This window comes from Pelodiscus sinensis, chromosome 3 (genome assembly GCF_049634645.1).
Source record: "Pelodiscus sinensis isolate JC-2024 chromosome 3, ASM4963464v1, whole genome shotgun sequence".
Lineage (NCBI taxonomy): Eukaryota > Metazoa > Chordata > Testudines > Trionychidae > Pelodiscus > Pelodiscus sinensis.
Genome location: NC_134713.1, coordinates 142,441,954 through 142,461,216, shown reverse-complemented (window position 1 = coordinate 142,461,216; position 19,263 = coordinate 142,441,954). Strand labels below are relative to the sequence as shown.

General features: G+C 46.9%; 1 protein-coding gene across 3 annotated transcripts in view; it reads right to left on the bottom strand.

The window, feature by feature from the left end:
- The window catches only part of DNAH8 (dynein axonemal heavy chain 8), a 615,913-nt gene that overhangs the window by 417,822 nt on the left and 178,828 nt on the right, over positions 1 to 19,263 (bottom strand). For all 3 annotated transcript variants that reach the window (XM_075925079.1, XM_025186355.2, XM_025186358.2), the window contains 2 exons: positions 2,331 to 2,450; positions 933 to 1,074 (listed from right to left, as the gene is read on the bottom strand). In XM_075925079.1, the coding sequence (XP_075781194.1) occupies positions 933 to 1,074; positions 2,331 to 2,450 (262 nt within the window). The remainder of the gene's footprint in view (positions 1 to 932; positions 1,075 to 2,330; positions 2,451 to 19,263) is intronic.

Genomic DNA, 19,263 nt, shown 5'->3' with positions numbered 1-19,263 from the left:
GACTCGAGCTGCCAGAAGCAGAATCTGCCTAAGAGTTGCTGGCAGCTGGCTGGCTCATCTGCCAGCCAGTTAGGAGGAGGGCAGAATGAAAATACTCTCAGTGAGTGAATGTGTGTTTTGGAGGGGAGTGGTCTGCTTCCTCATTCCTCATACCTAATCCTTTGTCTTCAGAACAAATATTCTGAATACAATCCTAAATAGATAGGCATTCCCAAGAAGGTGGGGGATTGGTTGTCATGGTTCGGCATGGGGGCAGAGCAATAAACTTCAGTATCCGGCCCGTTCAATTGACCAGCAACCCCCATTCTCCATGAGCACCAGATATAAAGCTTTCACTGTAATAGGTTGCTGGAGTTTTGAAAGGACTTCTTAACTGAAGGGTGAGGTTTAGTCCTGGAGTCCCAGCAACAATGTTTGGCTGCATCTGAATTTGAAAGGCATTAATGAATAATGAGAAGAGAAGCCATGCATCAGAAGAAGGGGTTGAAGACAGAGGTCTAAAACAACCGTTTTTTTTCTGGAAAGAAATGAGGAAGTTACTCACCTTGTGCAGTAACGATGGTTCTTCAAGATGTGTGTCCCGTGGGTGCTCCACTGTTGGTATCGGGCTTGTCCTGGTGCCACAGATTGGAGATCTTTTCCAGCCATAGTCCACTGGACTGTGCATGCACGAAGTGTGGCTCGTGGCTTTTTTCGTCGTTTGAGTGCGTGCGATCCAGCGAAAAGCCACGAGCCGCACTTCGCGCATGCGGGGTCCGGCTGACTGTGGCTAGAAAAGATCCCCGATATGCAGCGCCGGGACAAGCCCAACACCAACAGTGGAACACCTACGGAACACTGCTCGAAGAAGAATCTACTTTGTCACATACCATCTCTTTTCTCAGAAACATACAGTAGAAATTGTTTAACATAAATACACGTAGGAGAAGTACCTGGCAATGAATACTTTTTTAAACTCTTCTTAGAATCTTTAATTTCATAAATTGTCTCAAATATAGTTATCAGCTCCTGGACAGCATCTTCTATGTGCATACTTTTGTGGTTCAGTATATCAGCCCATTCTTTGGTGTAAGTCTGTTAAAATATATACAGTAAGTTTCCTAAACAGAAATTGGCACTTAGACATACATTTAGTACACTGAACATGTATTTAATAAGGGGAATATATTATATTTGCACAAAATTAAATATATTTATTTCAAATCATATTTTCTAAAAGGTGCTATTGCAAAAAGAAAATATTTAAAAAATGTATGTACTACTAATGAAATGTTAGCCAACTGAAAACCTCAGAGACTGGAGTCCTTTTTTTAATAGAACATAAATGGATGAATAGCAATGCAAGCTTCTCTGCACTTGTCATGTCTCTTAACTCTGATCTGCAGGGATCATACCTAGGTTTTGAGGGAGAAATAAAGGAACTGGATGGAGAAATTTACTAGTTCATATTTACTAGTTCATGTTCTGTTTGAAATATGAAATACTTTATTAAATTTGGGTAACAAAACAACTTAACTCCATCACAAAATACTGATTATATGTTAGAACTAAGAGTTACTTGTAATACATACACCTTTTAATGTATTTCTACTAAATTTAGGTTGGGACTCTTAAGAGCTTAATTTAGGCTCCTGATTTCTTTAAGCTTCTTTGAAAATTCCAGCCTAAACAGTACATTACTGATTCCAGGACCTATCTAGATAAAACAACAACACTTTGGCCTGAGAGAGACCTTATGTCCATTCTCATGCTATTTCTAGTCGATTAACTATTTAACTATGTATCCCAGTGGAAAGATCACTGAGCTAGAAAGAGACTGTATGGGGGTGAGAATTACCTTTAATCCACAGTTAGAACTCCCACCTGGGATGTGGGAGACCCTGAGTTCGGTTGCCTTCCATTATTTAACAGAAGGAACTGTAGGTTGCATATTATACTTTAGCTCAGTGGTTAGAGCATGCTGCCTGACCTTATCAGTAGTTTTATATGTTTCAGATCATATAAGTATTCTAAAAAACAGTGATCTAAGTGTCCTGATATACTATAGATTTCTGCTGACACCATAGAACAAGAACTATATCTATAGGACGTAGAACAAGGACTATATCTGTAGAACATACAGCAAGGACTATATCTATAAAAGAATCTATTTTCCTTTAAAACTTAGTACAGTTATTCAACATAAAATACTGTAATCACAAAGGAAATACAGGCATGGTCAATACTTTAAAAATAACAATATTCATTATGTTGTTATTTTCTAATGTACACAAAACAAAGATTCAGATTTTAAGATGTAAAATAAATACATAAAATAAAATTATGTATACCTCATTGCATGCCAGCATATCCTCCACTTTGACAGGACCATCCTCTGGCAGGAGAATTAAAAGAGTATTTGCTATATCTTTCATTATTAAATCAACCTGCATTTCACATAAGTCATTAACCTAAAGAAAAGCAAAATGTAATGAAGGCTACATTTGTATTGTCTAAAGTATTGTCTGTCATTATTTATATCATGTCATTAGTATATCCTGGGTTTCAAAGACAAATAAATTCTTAGAAACATTAAACTCCCTTATCACCCACTAATTTTAATAAGAGCCAAAGGTACACAGCTTCTCTCAGGAGGTACTTAGCATCTTAATGCGTTGCAGGATCAGGCCTTAAATAAGACATAATACAACGTGTTATAATAAACGAAGGACAAAATAGAATTACTCACCATGTATAGTAACTGGAGTTCTTTGAGATGTGTGTCTCTGTGGTGCTCCACTCTGGGTGCTGCTGCAACCTCGTGCTGGTAATCAGAGATTTCTGTAGCAGTGATCTGCTGTGCCATGCATGCACCATGGCGTCTCCTCGTGCCGTTGGTGTCCGATAGGTGTGTGTGCGGCATGGCTCCCTCGATTCCTTCTCTACCCTGGTTCTAGCCCCGAAGAGGCTCCAAAGAAGGGGAATGAGGGATGGTCATGGAGCACCCACAGGGACACACATCTTGAAAAACTCCCATTACTGCACAGGGTGAGTTACTTTATTTTCTTCTTCAAGTGACATCTCCATGGGTGCTCCACTATGGGTGACTACAAAGCAGTAGTCACGACATGGATGCCAGTGAGGATAACACCACTTGCCCGACAGCTGTGGATGGAGCTATTGTGGAAGTGAGAGCACAGTGTTTCACGAAAGTGAGGTTAGATGACCAAGTGGCTGCCTTGAAAATGTCTTCTAAAAGCACATTTTTGAGGAAGGCTGTTGTAGAGAAAAACACTCTGGTAGAACGAGTAGTGATAGTGTCTGTTGGCTATTTGTTGTGAATGATGTAGCAGGTGTGGATACAAGATGAGATCCACTTGGATATTCTTTGTGAGGAGAAGACTTGACCTCTGGATTGTTCAGCAAAAGATAGGAGGAGTCTAATTGATTTCCTCCCTGGTCTTATCTGATCTAAGTAGAAAGTGAGTGCTCTTCGAATGTCCAGGATGAGTAATGCCGCTGGGGATGGATCAGCATGCGGTTTAGGAAATAAGATAGGTAAGTATATGGGTTCATTAATGTGGAAAGGAGATAGGACCTTTGGAAGGAATTTGGGGTGCAGCCGAAGGGTTACCCTGTTCTTGGTAATACTGCATATGGTGGATCTGCCATTAGTGCCAGTAGCTCCCCAACTTTCCTGCTAGAAGTATTGGCTACCAGAAAAGTTACTTCCATAGAGAGGTGTAGCCATGAGCAAGTTGCTAGAGATTCAAAGGGAGGCTTAGTTAGCCTTTTAAGGACTAGACTGGAGGCTATACAGATAGGAAAGTATTTTGGAGACCCATAAGGAAGTGTTTAGTAAGTGGGTGTGAAAAGAATGAAGTGCCATTGCATTGTTGGTTCTATGGAAAGGTGCTATTGCTGCTGCGTGGACTTTAATAGTGCTAAAAGTGAGGCCCGTTTCTTTTAGTTCCAGTAGGTAGTCTAATATAATGAGGATAGGTGTGGTGTTGGGTGGCTTGGGATGATTCAGTTTGATCCACGCAGAGAACCTTGTCCACTTATATAGGTAGGTTTTCCTCACAGATTCTCTTATACTATTACAGGCAGTCCCCGAGTTATGCGGATCCGACTTACGTCGGATCCGCAGTTACGAACGGGGCACTTCCTCTCCCTGGTCTCGAGCAGACCAGGGAGAGGAAGCAAAGCGGCGGCGGAACGCGCGGCCAGCTGACAGCCCAGACGCGTCTGGGCTGTCAGCTGGCCGCGCGCTCCGCTCTGCTCCCCCCCCCCGTCTGCAGACCAGGGGGAGGGGGAGCAGAGCGGAGCAGAGCAGAGCGGCGGAACGCGCAGCCAGCTGACAGCCCAGACGCGTCTGGGCTGTCAGCTGGCCGCGCGTTCTGCCGCTCCGCTCTGCTCCGCTCTGCTCCGCTCCGCTCCGCTCTGCTCCGCTCCGCTCTGCTCCGCTCTGCTCCCCCTCCCCCTGGTCTGCAGACCGGGGGAGGGGGAGCAGAGCGGAGCACGCGGCCAGCTGACAGCCCAGACGCGTCTGGGCTGTCAGCTGGCCGCGCGTTCCGCCGCTCTGCTGTGCTCCGCTTTGCTCCCCCTCCCCCTCCCCCTGATCTGCAGGGGAGGGGGAGCAGAGCGGAGCACGCGGCCAGCTGACAGCCCAGATGCGTCTGGGCTGTCAGCTGGCCGCGCGTTCTGTCGCTCTGCTCTGCTCCGCTCTGCTCCCCCTCCCCCTGGTCTGCAAACCATGGGGGGGGGGGGGAAGCAGAGTGGAGCACGCGGCCAGCTGACAGCCCAGATGCGTCTGGGCTGTCAGCTGGCCGCGCGTTCTGTCGCTCTGCTCTGCTCCGCTCTGCTCCCCCTCCCCCTGGTCTGCAAACCATGGGGGGGGGGGGAAGCAGAGCGGAGCACGCGGCCAGCTGACAGCCCAGACGCGTCTGGGCTGTCAGCTGGCCGTGCGTTCCGCCGCTCTGCTCTACTCTGCTCCCCCTCCCCCTGGTCTGCAGACCTGGGGGAAGGGGAGCAGAGCAGAGCAAAGCCGCGGAGCCCGAGGACAGCAGGATAGCCACGGCGCGTCTGGGCTGTCCCGCTGCCCGCGTGTTCCGCCGCTTTGCTCCCCGTCCCCCTGGTCTGCAGACCTGGGGGACGGGGAGCAAAGCAGAGCAAAGCCACGGAGCCCGAGGGCAGCAGGATAGCCACGGCGCGTCTGGGCTGTCCCGCTGCCCCCGTGCTCCGCGGCTTTGCTCCGGACGCCTGTGGTACAGCAGCTGGGGCGCTGCCGGTTGGTCCCGTAGCGCCGCTCTGGGTGCCACTGGACCAACCCAGCAGCACCCCAGCTGCTCTGCCCCAGGTGTCCCCTAGTCAGCAGCTGCTGAAAATGACCAGTGGCTGACTACAGGAAGCCCCTGCCCCGGGCTTCCTGGAATCAGCCGCTGATCAGTTTCAGCAGCAGCTGACTTGGGGATGCGTGGGGTTCTTAAGTTGAATCTGTATGTAAGTCAGAACTGGCGTCCAGATTCAGCCACTGTTGAAACTGATCAGTTTCAGCAGCGGCTGAATCTGGACGCCAGTTCCGACTTACATACAGATTCAACTTAAGAACAAACCTACAGTCCCTATCTTGTACGTAACCCGGGGACTGCCTGTAATTAGAATTTGTTTTACTCTTTCTGAGCCAGTGTTTTCAGCATTCTGGAGCCATGAAGGAGCCATGCCTAGAAGTGGAGTCTGTCTCCATTGGGATGGAAAACCCTGCCATGATGTTGGGTAAGAAGACTGCATTGTGGAGGAAAGATGTGAGTATCCACTATTGCTAATCTATGCAGTTAAAGGAACCAGGTTTGCCTTGACCATGCTGGTACAATCAAGATTGCAAGCACGTTCTTGTTTGATTTTCATTATGATTCTGTGTATTAAGGGGATTGCATATAAGAGGGTTGCATTCTATTTGAGGGAGAAAGCATCACCCATAGATCCCTTCCCCAGGGCTGCTCTGGAGCAGAATAGGTGGCATTATTTGGGTTGTGAATAAGTCTATGTCTGGCTGCCCCCATTTGATGAATACTTCCTTGAGGGCTTGAGGGTCTACCTCCCATTCGTGGTGATCAGGGAAAGACGAGGCTGAGGGTGTCCACCATGATGTTGAGTACCTCCGGGAGGCAAGTAGCTATGTGGGTGATGTGGTGTGTAATTCACCAGTTCCATAATCTCAGTTCTTCTGTGCATAGGGAAGTAGACCAGGCCTTACCCTGCCGGTTAATTTAGTACATGCAGGTGGTATTATCTGTCATGACATTTATTGTTTTGTGAGTTATATACTATAGGAAGTGATGGCATGCATAATGCACTGCCTTGAATTCTAGCAGGTTAATATGGAATGCTTGTTCAGTGAACAACCACTTGCCTTGTATGGTGTGAGGTCCCAGATGGCCCCTCCCATCCCATGAGGGATTCATCTGTCGTGATGGTGACTGTGGAGGTTGGTTGTTGAAAAGATATCTAGAATAGTATGTTGGTCGGGTCCATCCACCAGTGCAGCAAGTTGAGGACACATGGTAGTATAGTGACAGTTTTGGAGAGAAGGGCTCCTGGAAGGGATGTACAGTGTAGCTAGTCAAGCTTGAAGGCACCTCATGTGTAGTCTGGCTATTCACACCACATAGGTACTTGCCAACCTGTAACCCAAAATTTTGAAGCATATGCGCACTATTGTAGTTGGGGTTGAGCATGCCACAGTTATGAGGTTCTGGAGGGCCTCGAATCTGTGCCTGAGAAGTGTTGCCTTGGCTAAGATGGTATCTATGGATGTGTCTAGACTGCATCATTCTGCCGACAGAGATGCAGATTAGGCGCATCGAAATTGCTAATGAACCAGGGATTTAAATATCCCACGCTTCATTAGCATAAAAATGGCCACCGCTTTTCTTTTCAGCACAGAGCTTCGTCGGAGAAAAGCGGCAGTTTAGAGGCTGATCTTTTGAAAATCCCTTATCCCTCGTGAAGTGAGGTTTACAGGATCTTTAATAAAACGGCTTTATTTTTTGAAAGATCAGCCTCTAGACTGCCGATTTTCTCCGACAAAGCTCCATGCCAAAAAAAAACGGCAGCCATTTTTATGCTAATGAAGCACTGAACTTCAGAGTTGGGTGGGTTTTAAAGTAGATCTCTGGTAATTTATGTGGAAGCCAATGTTGAGTAGGAGGTTAATGGTTGAATTGAGCATGGATGGTGTTTCCTGGAATGACATGCCCTTTATTAGACAGTCATCGAGGTATCGGAATATGATAATGCCCTGCCAGCATAGGTGAGCTGTAACAACAGCCAGAGACTTGGAAAAAATGCTGGGGGCTGTCAAAAGGCCAAATGGGAGAATGCAATATTGGTAGTGTTGGTCTCCTTCCGTAAAGCACACGAAGCATCTATGATGTACCGTTATATGGAAGTAAGCATTCTGAAAGTCACGAGTCAAGAGCCAATCTCCCTGATCGAAGGCTGGAATAACTGTTGCTAATGTCACCATCTTGAACCTTCTGTATATTATATACTTGTTGAGCCTCCTTAGATCCAGAATGGGCCTCCAACTGCCAGTTTTCTTTTGGGTTAGGAAATATGTTGAATAGAATCCCCTATCTTGAAAGGCCATTGGCACTGGCTCTATCACTCCTATATGCAGAAAGTGTGGGACCTCCTGTTGAAAGAGGCTGTCGTGACAGGGGTCCCTGAAGAGGGATGGGGAGTGAGGATTGGGAGGGGAATAGAGATGTAGGGGATAGAATAGCCCACTTTTATGAGCTCTAGTATCCACGGGTATGTCTACACTACAACGTTAATTCGAGCTAACTTAGTTCAAATTAGTTAATTCAAACTAAGCTAATTCGAACTAACGGATCCAGACTAAAAAACTACTTCGAATTAGCGTTTTGCTAATTCGAACTAGCATGACCACATTAAGTGGACCCTGAACCGGGGTTAAGGGTGGCCGGAAGCAGTGCTGGCAGGGCATCAGACGAGGATTTAGAGCGTGGAGATGCTGTCTCAGGCTAGCCGAGGGCTGTGCTTAAAGGGTCCCGACCCCCACCCCGGACAGACAGTTCTCAGGGGTGCCCCGCATGCAAAGCAGTCCTGGCTTGGATTGCCCGGAGTACCCACACTGGGCACATCACAGCATTCGGCCATCAGACTGGCTGCACTTGCCGCAGGCTGCCATCTGGGGAGAGAGGGCAATTGGGGCGCTGCAGGAGAGCTTCCACCCCCAGAAGCCCGCAGAGCCAGCCCAGTCCTCCCCATTGGGGGCTTGTACCCCATTCCTCCCTCACCTCCTTCCACTTACCCCTCCCTAGCCCCTCTTCTTGATGTACAAAATAAAGATAACGTGTCTTCCAAAATGGAATCTCTCTTTATTGAACAAAACTTGGGGAGACTGGGAAAAGGAGGTGGGAGAGGGGAAGAGAGAGGGTGGGAGAGGGGAAGGAAACTACAATGATGAGGGGTTTGGAACAGGTCCCATATGAAGAGAGGCTAAAGAGACTGGGACTTTTCAGCTTAGAAAAGAGGAGACGGAGCGGGGACAGGATAGAGGTTTCTAAAAGCAGGAGTTGGGTGGAAAGGGTGCATACAAAAAAGTTCTTCATTAGTTCCCATAAAGAAGGACTAGAGGACACCAAAGGAAAGGAATGGGTAGCGGGCTTCAAACTAGTAACAGAAAGTTGTTCTTCACAAAGCAAAGAGTCAACCTGTGGAACTCCTTGCTGCAGGAGGCTGTGAAGGCTACAACTAGAACAGAGTTTAAAGGGAAGTGAGATAAAGTGATGGAGGTTGGATCCATGGAGTGCTATTAGCCAGGGGGTAAGAGTGGTGTCCCTGCCCAAAGTTTGTGGAAGGCTGGAGATGGATGGCACGAGACAAATGGCTTGGTCACTGTCTTCGGTCCATCCCCTCCAGGGTCCCTAGGGTTGGCCGCTGTCGGCAGACAGACTACTGGGCTAGATTGACCTTTGGTCTGACCCAGGACGGCCATTTTAAGCTCAGGGCTCAGGGTCGGTGGTCTCAGTGAACCCCATTGATTCTCTTGCACACCTGCTCCTGGGTGGCCAGGCTGGCAGCTCTCCTGCACTAGCCAGCTACTTTCCTGTGCCTAGTGCGGAGATCGTGGACGAGGTCCACGATGTCTGCACTAGCCCAGGCAGTTGCCCGCCTCTTGCGGTCCCGGGCAAGCTCCCGGGAGCCACCAGCCTGGTCCCGGGAAGAGGGGGAGGGCTGGGGGGCATCGAGTGGGTGGCTCGATCCCTGCCAGATGCAGGGTCTGCTGGCTGGGTGCTGGCAGGCTTGCACCTGGCACGGGCACCGTAGCCAGCCTGTGCCCCTTTAAGGGGTCCGGGGCCAGGAGGGGGGCAGACAAGTTTCCCTGGTGTTGGCCAGAGTGGTCACCAGGGAAAGCTGGGGAGGGCTAGCCTCCCACTAGTTCGAATTAAGGGGCTACACACCCCTTAATTCGAACTAGCTAGTTCGAACTAGGCTTAATCCTCATAAAATGAGGTTTTCCTAGTTCGAACTAAGCGCTCCACTAGTTCGAATTAAGTTCGAACTAGCGGAGCGCTAGTCTAGCGCCTATCAAAGTTAATTCGAACTAACGTCCGTTAATTCGAATTAACTTTGTAGTGTAGATATACCCCACCTGTTTGATGTTGTTTGTGCCCATTGGTATAAAAAGGGCCATAGGTGGTGACTGAACTGAAGTTGTCCAGTTGGTTATGTGGTAACAACAGAAGTGTCTCTCTGACTCCCAACCAAACCTTCACACTTGCTGTTTAGAGGATGAAGGGTAGGATGTGGTAGGTTGTTGCTGGTGCTGAGGTCTGCATCGTTGAGGTCTGTATTTTTGTCTAAAATCATATCAAGGCTGCTGCTCTAGATCATTGATAGGTGTTGTATTTGAACTTCTTATTAGGTGGTGTGTACATGCCAATAGTTCTCAGTGTTGTTTGGGAGTCCTTCATCGAATGTAAGAGCTCATCCATTTTCACAGTGAAAAGGTTAGCTTTATTGAATGGAAGGTCTTCAACCTTTTGCTGTAGCTTTCTGGGTCCACCTGATGCCTGGAGCCACGAAGCTCTATGCATGACAATGGCAGCTGCAGTGATGCGTGCTGCAGTGTCAGCTACATCCATGGAGGATTGCAATGCCATGCATGAGATAGTGTGACCCTCCTGCATAATACTCAAATGTTGGTCTTTTGCGCTCCAACAGGAACTGGAGGAGCTCTTGTAGCTTGGAGTAATTTATATAATCATAATTGGTGAGCATGGTGGTATAGTTAGATACTCTTAATAGTAGGGTTGCTAAGGAGTATACCTTTCTGCCCATGATGTCAAGCTTCTTACATTCTTTGTCTTGGGGCGTAAACCTTAGGTTTGGCTGTTTGGCCTTGTGTCTGGCTGATGAGGGAGTTAGGCGTGAGAAAAGAAAATCCATGCCATTAGGTGTAATAAAGTATTTAGGTCAGCCCTCTTGTTGGTGAGTGTAATCAATGCTAGAGTCTGCCAGATATTATCGGCAGGGTCCATGATGGTCTCATCCATTAGTAGAGCAATCTTTGAAGATGTCGGAGGTTGAAGCATACATAGAAGTCTGTACTGTTTCATTTGTACTTCTTGCATGTCATGTTCCTATACTAGAGCCACCTTCTTGAAAAGTTTTTGGAATTGTTTTGCATTATCCAATGGCGGTGGTGTGGTAGGGATGATGGCCTCATTGAGTTATGAGAAGTTGTGTAGTGGGGTTCTGTCTTCACTTTCTGAAAGGGAGTCCTCCACCTCTGATTGTAAGCCTTCTGGGGAGTTTGGTGCTATGTTCCTGGGTGCAGGCTGAGGGAATTGCAGTGATCTTTTTGCTGGTGTGGAAAGAGCTCAGATTCCAAGATCCAGATAGATACCATGCTGTCAGGGGTAGTGTTTGTGGCTGGGGGTGAAGGATTGCACCCTTGCTCTGGGAGAGGAGGTCGGGGTAAGTCAGAAGCAGGCAGCGAGGTCGTAGAGACAGTTGATAGAGACAAGGAAGCCATTTCTTCTGAGGCCAAGCTGGGGCTCTTAGAATGCATGGGCCCCATCTCTTTATATTTTCTGGAGAACTCTGGGGATAGGAGGAAAGGAGTATAGGAGGTAAGTATGCCATGGGAATAGCATTGTGTCTCCCAATGAGTTGTGCCATATGCCTGCTCTCTAGCAGTATTAGGGGCATTTGTTATTTTTGCTGGTTGCAAAGAGGTCTATCTGTGGTTGACCCCAACACTGAAACAGATTGCGGGTGACCTGATTATGCAGTTCCCATTCGTACTCTAGCAAAGTGGCAACTGAGGGTATTGGCCATGGTTTCTTGCCCCTACGTAGGTATGCCTCCGTGATAGTTATGTTGTGGCAAATACACCAGTTCCAGAGCCTAATCACCTCTGCACGTAGGGAAGGGGATCTGGTGCCACTTTGGCAGTTGATGTAGAACATTGTGGTTATATTGTCGATGAGGATGGACACACCAAGGATCCCTTAATGTGTGGAAGGAAGTGTTTACAGGCATTGTGGACCGCTTGGAACTCGAGCAGGTTGATGTGGAGCTTGGACTTACTGCTGGAGCACTTCCCTTAGACACCCCAATCTAGAAGTGATGCATCCGTGGTGATTTGTTTGGATGGTTGATCTTGGTGGAAGGGCACCTCACTGCAGAGGTTCTGTGCCTGGGTCCACCATTGTAAAGAGGTAAGTACTTTCTGAGGAGGAAAAAGTGTTTGTGGACCAGGTGTCTGGTTGGTGTATAGACTGAGGCAACCCAGTGTTGGAAACATCAAAATCGTAGTCTGTCATATGGGACGTCATACGTGGTAGCTGTTATATGCCCCATGAGTTTGAGACAGGTTAGAATGGGCACAGTTGGGCTGGCCGTCATGATTGTGACCAGGTTTTTTATAGTTTCAAAACACTGATTGGGAAGATAGGCGCATGCTGTCATAAAGTCTATATGAGCCCCTATGAACTCTAGGCACTGTGCGAGGGCATAGAGTAGATTTTTGTTCATTGATAATGAATCCTAGAGACTGAAGGAAGGCCTTTGTGAATCTGATCATGACCTTGTGGTGCACTGGGTGGGACCCTGAATGAGGCAATCATCCAACTAAGGGAAGATTGTGATGCCTTGTCATTGAAGGTGCACTGCTACAACTTCCAGGGACTATGAGAAGACTCTGGGGGAAGAGGAGAGTCCTAATGGGAGGACTCTGTATTGGAAATGGTCTGACACTACCGTAAAACATAGGAAACGTCTGTGCGCAGGATGTATTGTGATACAGAAGTATGCATCTTGGAGGTCAAGGGCTGCAAACCAGTCCCCTCTATCCAATGCGGGAATAATAGTGGTGAGTGTAACCATTTTGAAGTGCTGCTTGTGCAAATTTGTGCCAATACCCACCCTGCAGCAGTATTGTCGACATTTTGAGTTTTTGTGGGAAGCAAACAGATCTATCCACGGGAAACCGCAGAGGTGGAAAATGTGAAGGAGCACATCTTCCTGGAGCTCCTATTCGTGGTCTGGTGCAAATTTTCTGCTTAACACATATGCTGTGGTGTTGCAGGTTCCTGATAAATATGAAGCTATGAGTGTAATCTTGTTGTGGATACACCAGTTCCAGAGGCAAATGGCCTCTGTGCAAAGGGAATGAGATCAGACCACTCCCTGGCGGTTGATGTAATACATCGTGGAGATGTTGTTGGTGAGAATTCTGGTCATGGTATCGCAAATATGTGTTCTGAAATGTTTGCAGGCATTTGAGGACAGCCCTGAGTTCCAAAATGTTGATATGAAGGGCTGCCTCCCATGGCGTCCATTGTCCCTGGGTGGACAGACCATTCATATGAGCACCCCATCCAATCAAAGAGAAAGAAGTTACTCACCCTGTGAAGTAATGATTGTTCTTCGAGATGTGCCCCGTGGGTGCTCCACTCTAGGTGTCGGGTCCCATCCCAGCGCTGCGGCTCGGAGAATTCTCATAGCTGTGCTCCGCCAGCCCGCGCATGCATGCTCCTTCAAAGTGCCGTTCACGCCTTTGATCAGCTGCGCGCAGGCTGGCAACCATCAGTTCCTCTCACCCACTCATCTGAAAGAGAGAAGAAGCAAATCTGGAGCGGGGAGGAAGGGCGGGTCATGGAGCACCCACGGGGCACATTTCGAAGAACAATCGTTACTTCACAGGCTAACTTCTTTTTCTTCTTCAAGTGGCCCTGTGGGTACTGTAGGTGACTCCAGAGCAGTACCTAAAAAGAGTCCAGAGCGCTCCGGAATTAAAATTTATGATCACGACTAAGTACTGCCGTAGCCACCGAGGAGTCCGAAGCAAGATGGTCAACTATAGCATAATGTTTCATGAAAGTGACATTAGAGGACCATGTCGCTGCCCTGCAAATGTCCCGAAATGGGACTCCCTTTAGGAAGGCCGTACTAGTGGAAACCGCTCTGGTGGAATGAGACTTTGGAAGATACGGCAGAGGTTTTCCCCGTATAGAGTGACACATAGATATGCATGAAACTATCAGTCTCGAGATACGCTGAGAGGTCAGTGGTTGGCCTCTAGAACGGTCTGTCAATGATACTATTAAACGGTCCGTCTTCCTAAAGTCCCGCATTCTATCAATGTAGAATGCCAAGGCTCTTCTTACGTCCAGAGCATGCAGTATCGCTTCTTGCACTGAGGTATGGGGTTTAGGAAAGAAGCATGGTAGAACCACCAGTTCATTAATGTGAAATTCAGAAGAGACCTTTGGAATAAATGCTGGGTGAGCTCTCAACGTGACTGAGTCTTTAGAAAAAACTGTATAAGGAGACGAAGCCATGAAAGCTGCTATCTCACTGGCCCTACGAGCTGAGGTAAGGGCTAGGAGAAACAAAAGCTTGATGGTAAGTATGTGTAATGGAACCGTGGCTAGAGGCTCAAAGGGAGGATGAGATAAAGTTTCCAATACTAGATCCAGATTCCACAAAGGTGGAGGGGGTCTCTGGGGTGGATTAAGGTTTGAGAGCCCCTTTAGGAATCTTTTTGTAGTAGTATGGGCGAATAGAGAGAAGGATTGTTCATATGATGAAAAGCATTAATCGCTGCCAAGTGCACCCGTAGGAAAACTATTGCCAGCCCATTATCATGGAGTTGTAAAATGTACTCCAGTATACAAGGTAAAGGTGTGGGGCAGGGGTCTAGGCTGTTGACCGCACACCATGCCTGGAATCTGGACCACTTAGCTATATACGTAGCTCGTGTAGACTCTTTCCTACTATGTATTAACACCCTCTTGACACGCTGGGAACAGAGTTGTTCGAAATTGCTAAACCAACGAGCATCCATGCTGTGAGGTGTAGAATCTCAGGTTTTGGATGACGCAGGGATCCGTTGTTCTGGGTCAAGAGATTTGGGAGAAGAGGTAGGGAGTACGGTGCTCTTACCGACATCCGGTGGAACATTGAGAACCAAGGTTGATGAGCCCACGCTGGGGCTATAAGAATTACTTGAGCCCCATCTATGTTGATTTTCTCGAGAACCTTGGGTATTAGAACGACTGGGGGAAAAGCATACAACAGTGACCGTCCCCAGTGGAGAAGGAAGGCGTCTCCTAGTGACTGAGGTCCTATTCCAGCTCTTGAACAACAGGTGGGACGTTTCATGTTGTTTTCTGTCGCAAACAAATCTATTGTCGGAAACCCCCACCGAGCAAATATATGGCTCAAAACTTCCGTGCAGATTTCCCACTCGTGGACATGAGAGAAACGTCTGCTGAGTGAGTCCGCTATTAAGTTGTCAACACCCGGGAGGTAGGATGCTACTAGAATGGTGTTGTTGTGAATACACCAATTCCATAACCGGACGGTCTACACGCATAGAGACGAGATCGGGCGCCTCCCTGCCTGTTGATATAAAACATGGTTGCCATGTTGTCCGTCATGATTCTGGTAGTTGTATCCCGTATGTGGGACTGAAAATGCTTGCAAGCGTGTCGTACCGCCCGCAACTCGAGTACATTGATATGTAACATCATTTCTTGAGTTGACCAGTGACCTTGAATTGTCAGGTTGTCCATGTGCGCCCCCCAGCCTGTAAGGGAGGCATCTGTGGTTATTTGCCTTGTAGGTTGTGGGCAATGAAATGGGATGCCCGTGAGAAGATTGCTCGGCTTGGCCCACTACTGAAGAGACTCTCGTACAAGTTGAGGTACCACCACTGGTCTGTAGATGCTGTGTTTTGCTGGGCTGTAAATCATGGCCAACCAATGCTGGAGGCAGCGAAAACGTAACCTTGCATTCCGCACCACGATGGTGGAAGCTGCCATGTGGCCCATCAGTTGTAAACAGACGCGTGTAGGAATTGTCAGAGTATGCATCAAAATATGTAAAAGGTCTTGGATCACCACAAAACGTTCCGTCGGTAGGTATGCCAGTGCCATGGTTGAGTTGAGCCGTGCACCTATAAAAACCAGGTCTTGACATGGAATTAATATTGACTTTTTTACATTTATGAAAAGGCCCAGGGATGCAAACTCGCTGGATACTGCCTGCACCATACGACATGCCTCCATATATGTTGAGCCCCTGACAAGACGATCGTCCAAATAAGGGAATATTGTCACTCCTGTCCTGCATAAACGGGCCACCACTACTGCTAGGGTTTTGGTGAAAACCCTGGGGGCACACGCGAGTCTGAACAGTAGAACCCTGTACTGAAAATGTTCGTTCCCCAATAGGAATCAAAGGAAACACCTGTGAGCCACGTGAATAGCGATGTGGCAATAAGCGTCCTGCACGTCGAGGACTGCAAGCCAATCTCCCTTGTTCAATGACGGGATGATAGTTGATAAGGTCACCATCTTGAATCGACATTTTCGAAGGTGGCGATTTAACTTTCGAAGGTCTAAAATGGGTCTCCAGCCTCCTGATTTCTTTGGTGTGAGAAAATATCGGGAGTAAAAACCTTTTCCCCAAAACTGCTTGGGTACTCTCTCTATTGCCCCGATCACAAGCGAAGAACTTCTTGTCTCAGCAGCTGCTCGTGAGAAGGGTCCCTGAAAAGGGACAGGGTGGGTGGGGTGGGAATGGAGAGAAAGGGAATTGAGAGGCCGGACTGTACCACCTCTAGTACCCATCTGTCTGTGGTAATGTTGGACCACTGATGGTGATATGATTTAGTCGATGGTGAAAGAGATGAAGAGTTTCGTTTTCCGCGTTGACCATGGAAGGCGTGCTTGCATCCTCCACAGAGAAGTCAAATCTGCTGTTTGGTTGAACATTGATTGGCTGAATGATTTTGCTGGGGCCGTTTCCGCTGAGGACGTTGTATAGGGTGCTGATTCTCTGAAATGCATGTCTGTTGTCAGGGAAAAGTAAAATAATATCTTTGCTGATAAGGGTAATAGCGCATATGCTTAAAGGAGGGCGTGTACAACCCCAGTGTACGTAGGGTGGTGCGAGAATCTTTGCCCGAATGGAGGACTTCGTCGGTGTTTGCTGCGAAAAGCTTAAGCTTATCAAAGGGCAGATCTTCAACTTTTTATTGCAGTTCCTTTGGTGCTCCTGCAGACGAAAGCCATGACGATCTCCTCATTGCGATACCCGTAGCCGTGGCCCGCGCCACTGTGTTGGCCACATCCATTGCAATCTGCAGTGCAGTGCTACATGCTGCATATCCTTCCTGTACTATTGCTTTTAGTAGTGATTTCTTAGTGTCTGGAAGATGATGTAATAACTCCGCTAGCTTCGAATAATGATCAAAATTGTGGTTTGATAAATGGACCGAGTAGTTTGCGATGAATAAAAGGAGTGTGGCTGAAGAATAGACCTTCCTACCAAATATATCTAATTTTTTATTGTCTTTATCAGGGAGCGCACTTTTGTACTGTGGTGCTTTGGCTCTTCGCTGTGCTGCGTCAACCACTAACGAATTGGGCTGAGGGTGATTGAATAGAAAATCTAACCCCTTTGCCAGCACAAAGTATTTCCTATTGGCCTTTTTACTCGTAGGAGTAGCCGATGTTGGCGTCTGCTATATCTCATCCGCCACTTCCATGATCGCTTCGTCAATTGGTAAGGCGATCCTTGCACACTGCTGCGGACAGAGATTCTTTAAGAGGCGGTGCGTCTTAACCGGAACATCTGCCAGCTGTATTTCCTGCGTGCCTGCTACACATTTAAACAGGTCTTGGAATTACTCATAGACTTTAAGGTCAGAAGGGACCATTATGATCATCTAGTCTGACCCCCTGCACAGTGCAGGCCACAGAATCTCACCCACCCCCTCCTAGAATAATCCTCTCACCTATATCTCAGATATTGAAGCCTTCAAATACTTTGAAGACCCCAAGATGCAGAGAATCCTCCAGCTGTGATCTGTACCCCATGCTACAGAGGAAGGCGAAAAACCTCCAGGGCCTCTGCCAATCTACCCTGGAGGAAAATTCCTTCCCGACCCCAAATATGGCGATCAGCTAAACCCTGAGCATGTGGGCAAGACTCACCAGCCAGACACCCAGAAAGTTCTCTATAGTAACTCCTATCATCCCTCCATTGACCTATTTACCACTGATAATGGTCAATTAGTTACCAAGATCATATTATCTCATCAACCCATCCCCTTCATAAACCCATCTAGTTTAATCTTGAAGCCAGATAGATCTTTTGCCCCCACTACTTCCCTTGGAAGGCCGTTCCAGAACTTCACTCCTCTAATTGTTAGAAACCTTCGTCTAATCTCAAGTCTAAACTTCCTACTAGCCAGCTTATATCCATTTGTTCTTGTGTCCACATTGGTATTAAGCTTAAATAATTCCTCTCCCTCCCTGGTATTTATCCCTCTAATATATTTAAAGAGTACAATCATGTCCCCCCCCTCAGCCTTCTTTTGGTTAAGGTAAACAAGCCAAGCTCCTTGAGTCTCCTTTCATAAGACAGGTTTTCCATTCCTCGGATCATCCTAGTGGCCCTTCTTTGTACCTGTTCCAGTTTGAATTCATCCTTCTTAAACATGGGAGACCAGAACTGCACGCAGTATTCCAAATGGGGTCTCACCAATGCCTTGTATAATGGCACTAACACCTCCTTATCCCTACTGGAAATACCTCGCCTAATACATCCCAAGACCGTATTAGCCTTTTTCACGGCCATGTCACAATGGCGGCTCATAGTCATCCTATAATCAACCAGGACTCCGAGGTCCTTCTCCTCCTCCGTTACTTCCAACTGATGTGTCCCCAGCTTATAACTAAAATTCTTGTTATTAATCCCTAAATGCATAACCTTACACTTCTCACTATTAAATTTCATCCTATTGCTATCACTCCAATTTACAAGGTCATCCAGATCTTCCTGTATGATATCCCGATCCTTTTCTGAATTGGCAATACCTTCCAACATTGTGTCATCCGCAAATTTTATCAGGACACTTCCACTTTTGGTGCCAAAGTCAGCGATAAAAAGATTAAATAAAATTGGCCCCAAAACTGATCCCTGAGGAACTCCGCTAATAACCTTCCTCCAACCTGACAGTTCACCTTTCAGTATGACCCGCTGTAGTCTCCCCTTTAACCAGTTGCTTATCCACCTCTCAACTTTCATATTAATCCCCATCTCTTCCAATTTAACCAATAATTCCCCATGCGGTACTGTATCAAATGCCTTACTAAAGTCGAGGTAGATTAGATCCACTGCATTTCCTTTATCTAAAAAATCCATTACTTTCTCAAAAAAGGAGATCAGGTTGGTTTGGCACGATCTACCTTTTGTAAAACCATGTTGTAATTTGTCCCAATTGCCAATAGCCTCAATGTCCCTAACTATTTTCTCCTTCAAAATTTTTCCAAGATCTTGCATACTACAGATGTCAAACTAACAAGCCTAAAGTTACCCGGGTCGCTTTTTTTCCCTTTCTTAAAAATAGGAACTATATTAGCAATTCTCCAGTCAAATGGTACAACCCCTGAGTTTAGAGATTTATTAAAAAAATTTGCTAATGGACTTGCAAGTTCATGTGCCAGTTCCTTTAATATTCTTGGATGAAGATTATCTGGGCCCCTCGATTTACTCCCATTAAGCTGTTCAAGTTTGGCTTTTACCTCGGATATGGTAATATCTATCTCCATATCCTTAGTCCCATTTGTTATGTTACCATTATCCCTAAGCTCTTCATTAGCCATATTAAAGACTGAAGCAAAGTATTTGTTTAGATATTGGGCCATTCCTAGATTATCCTTAACCTCCACT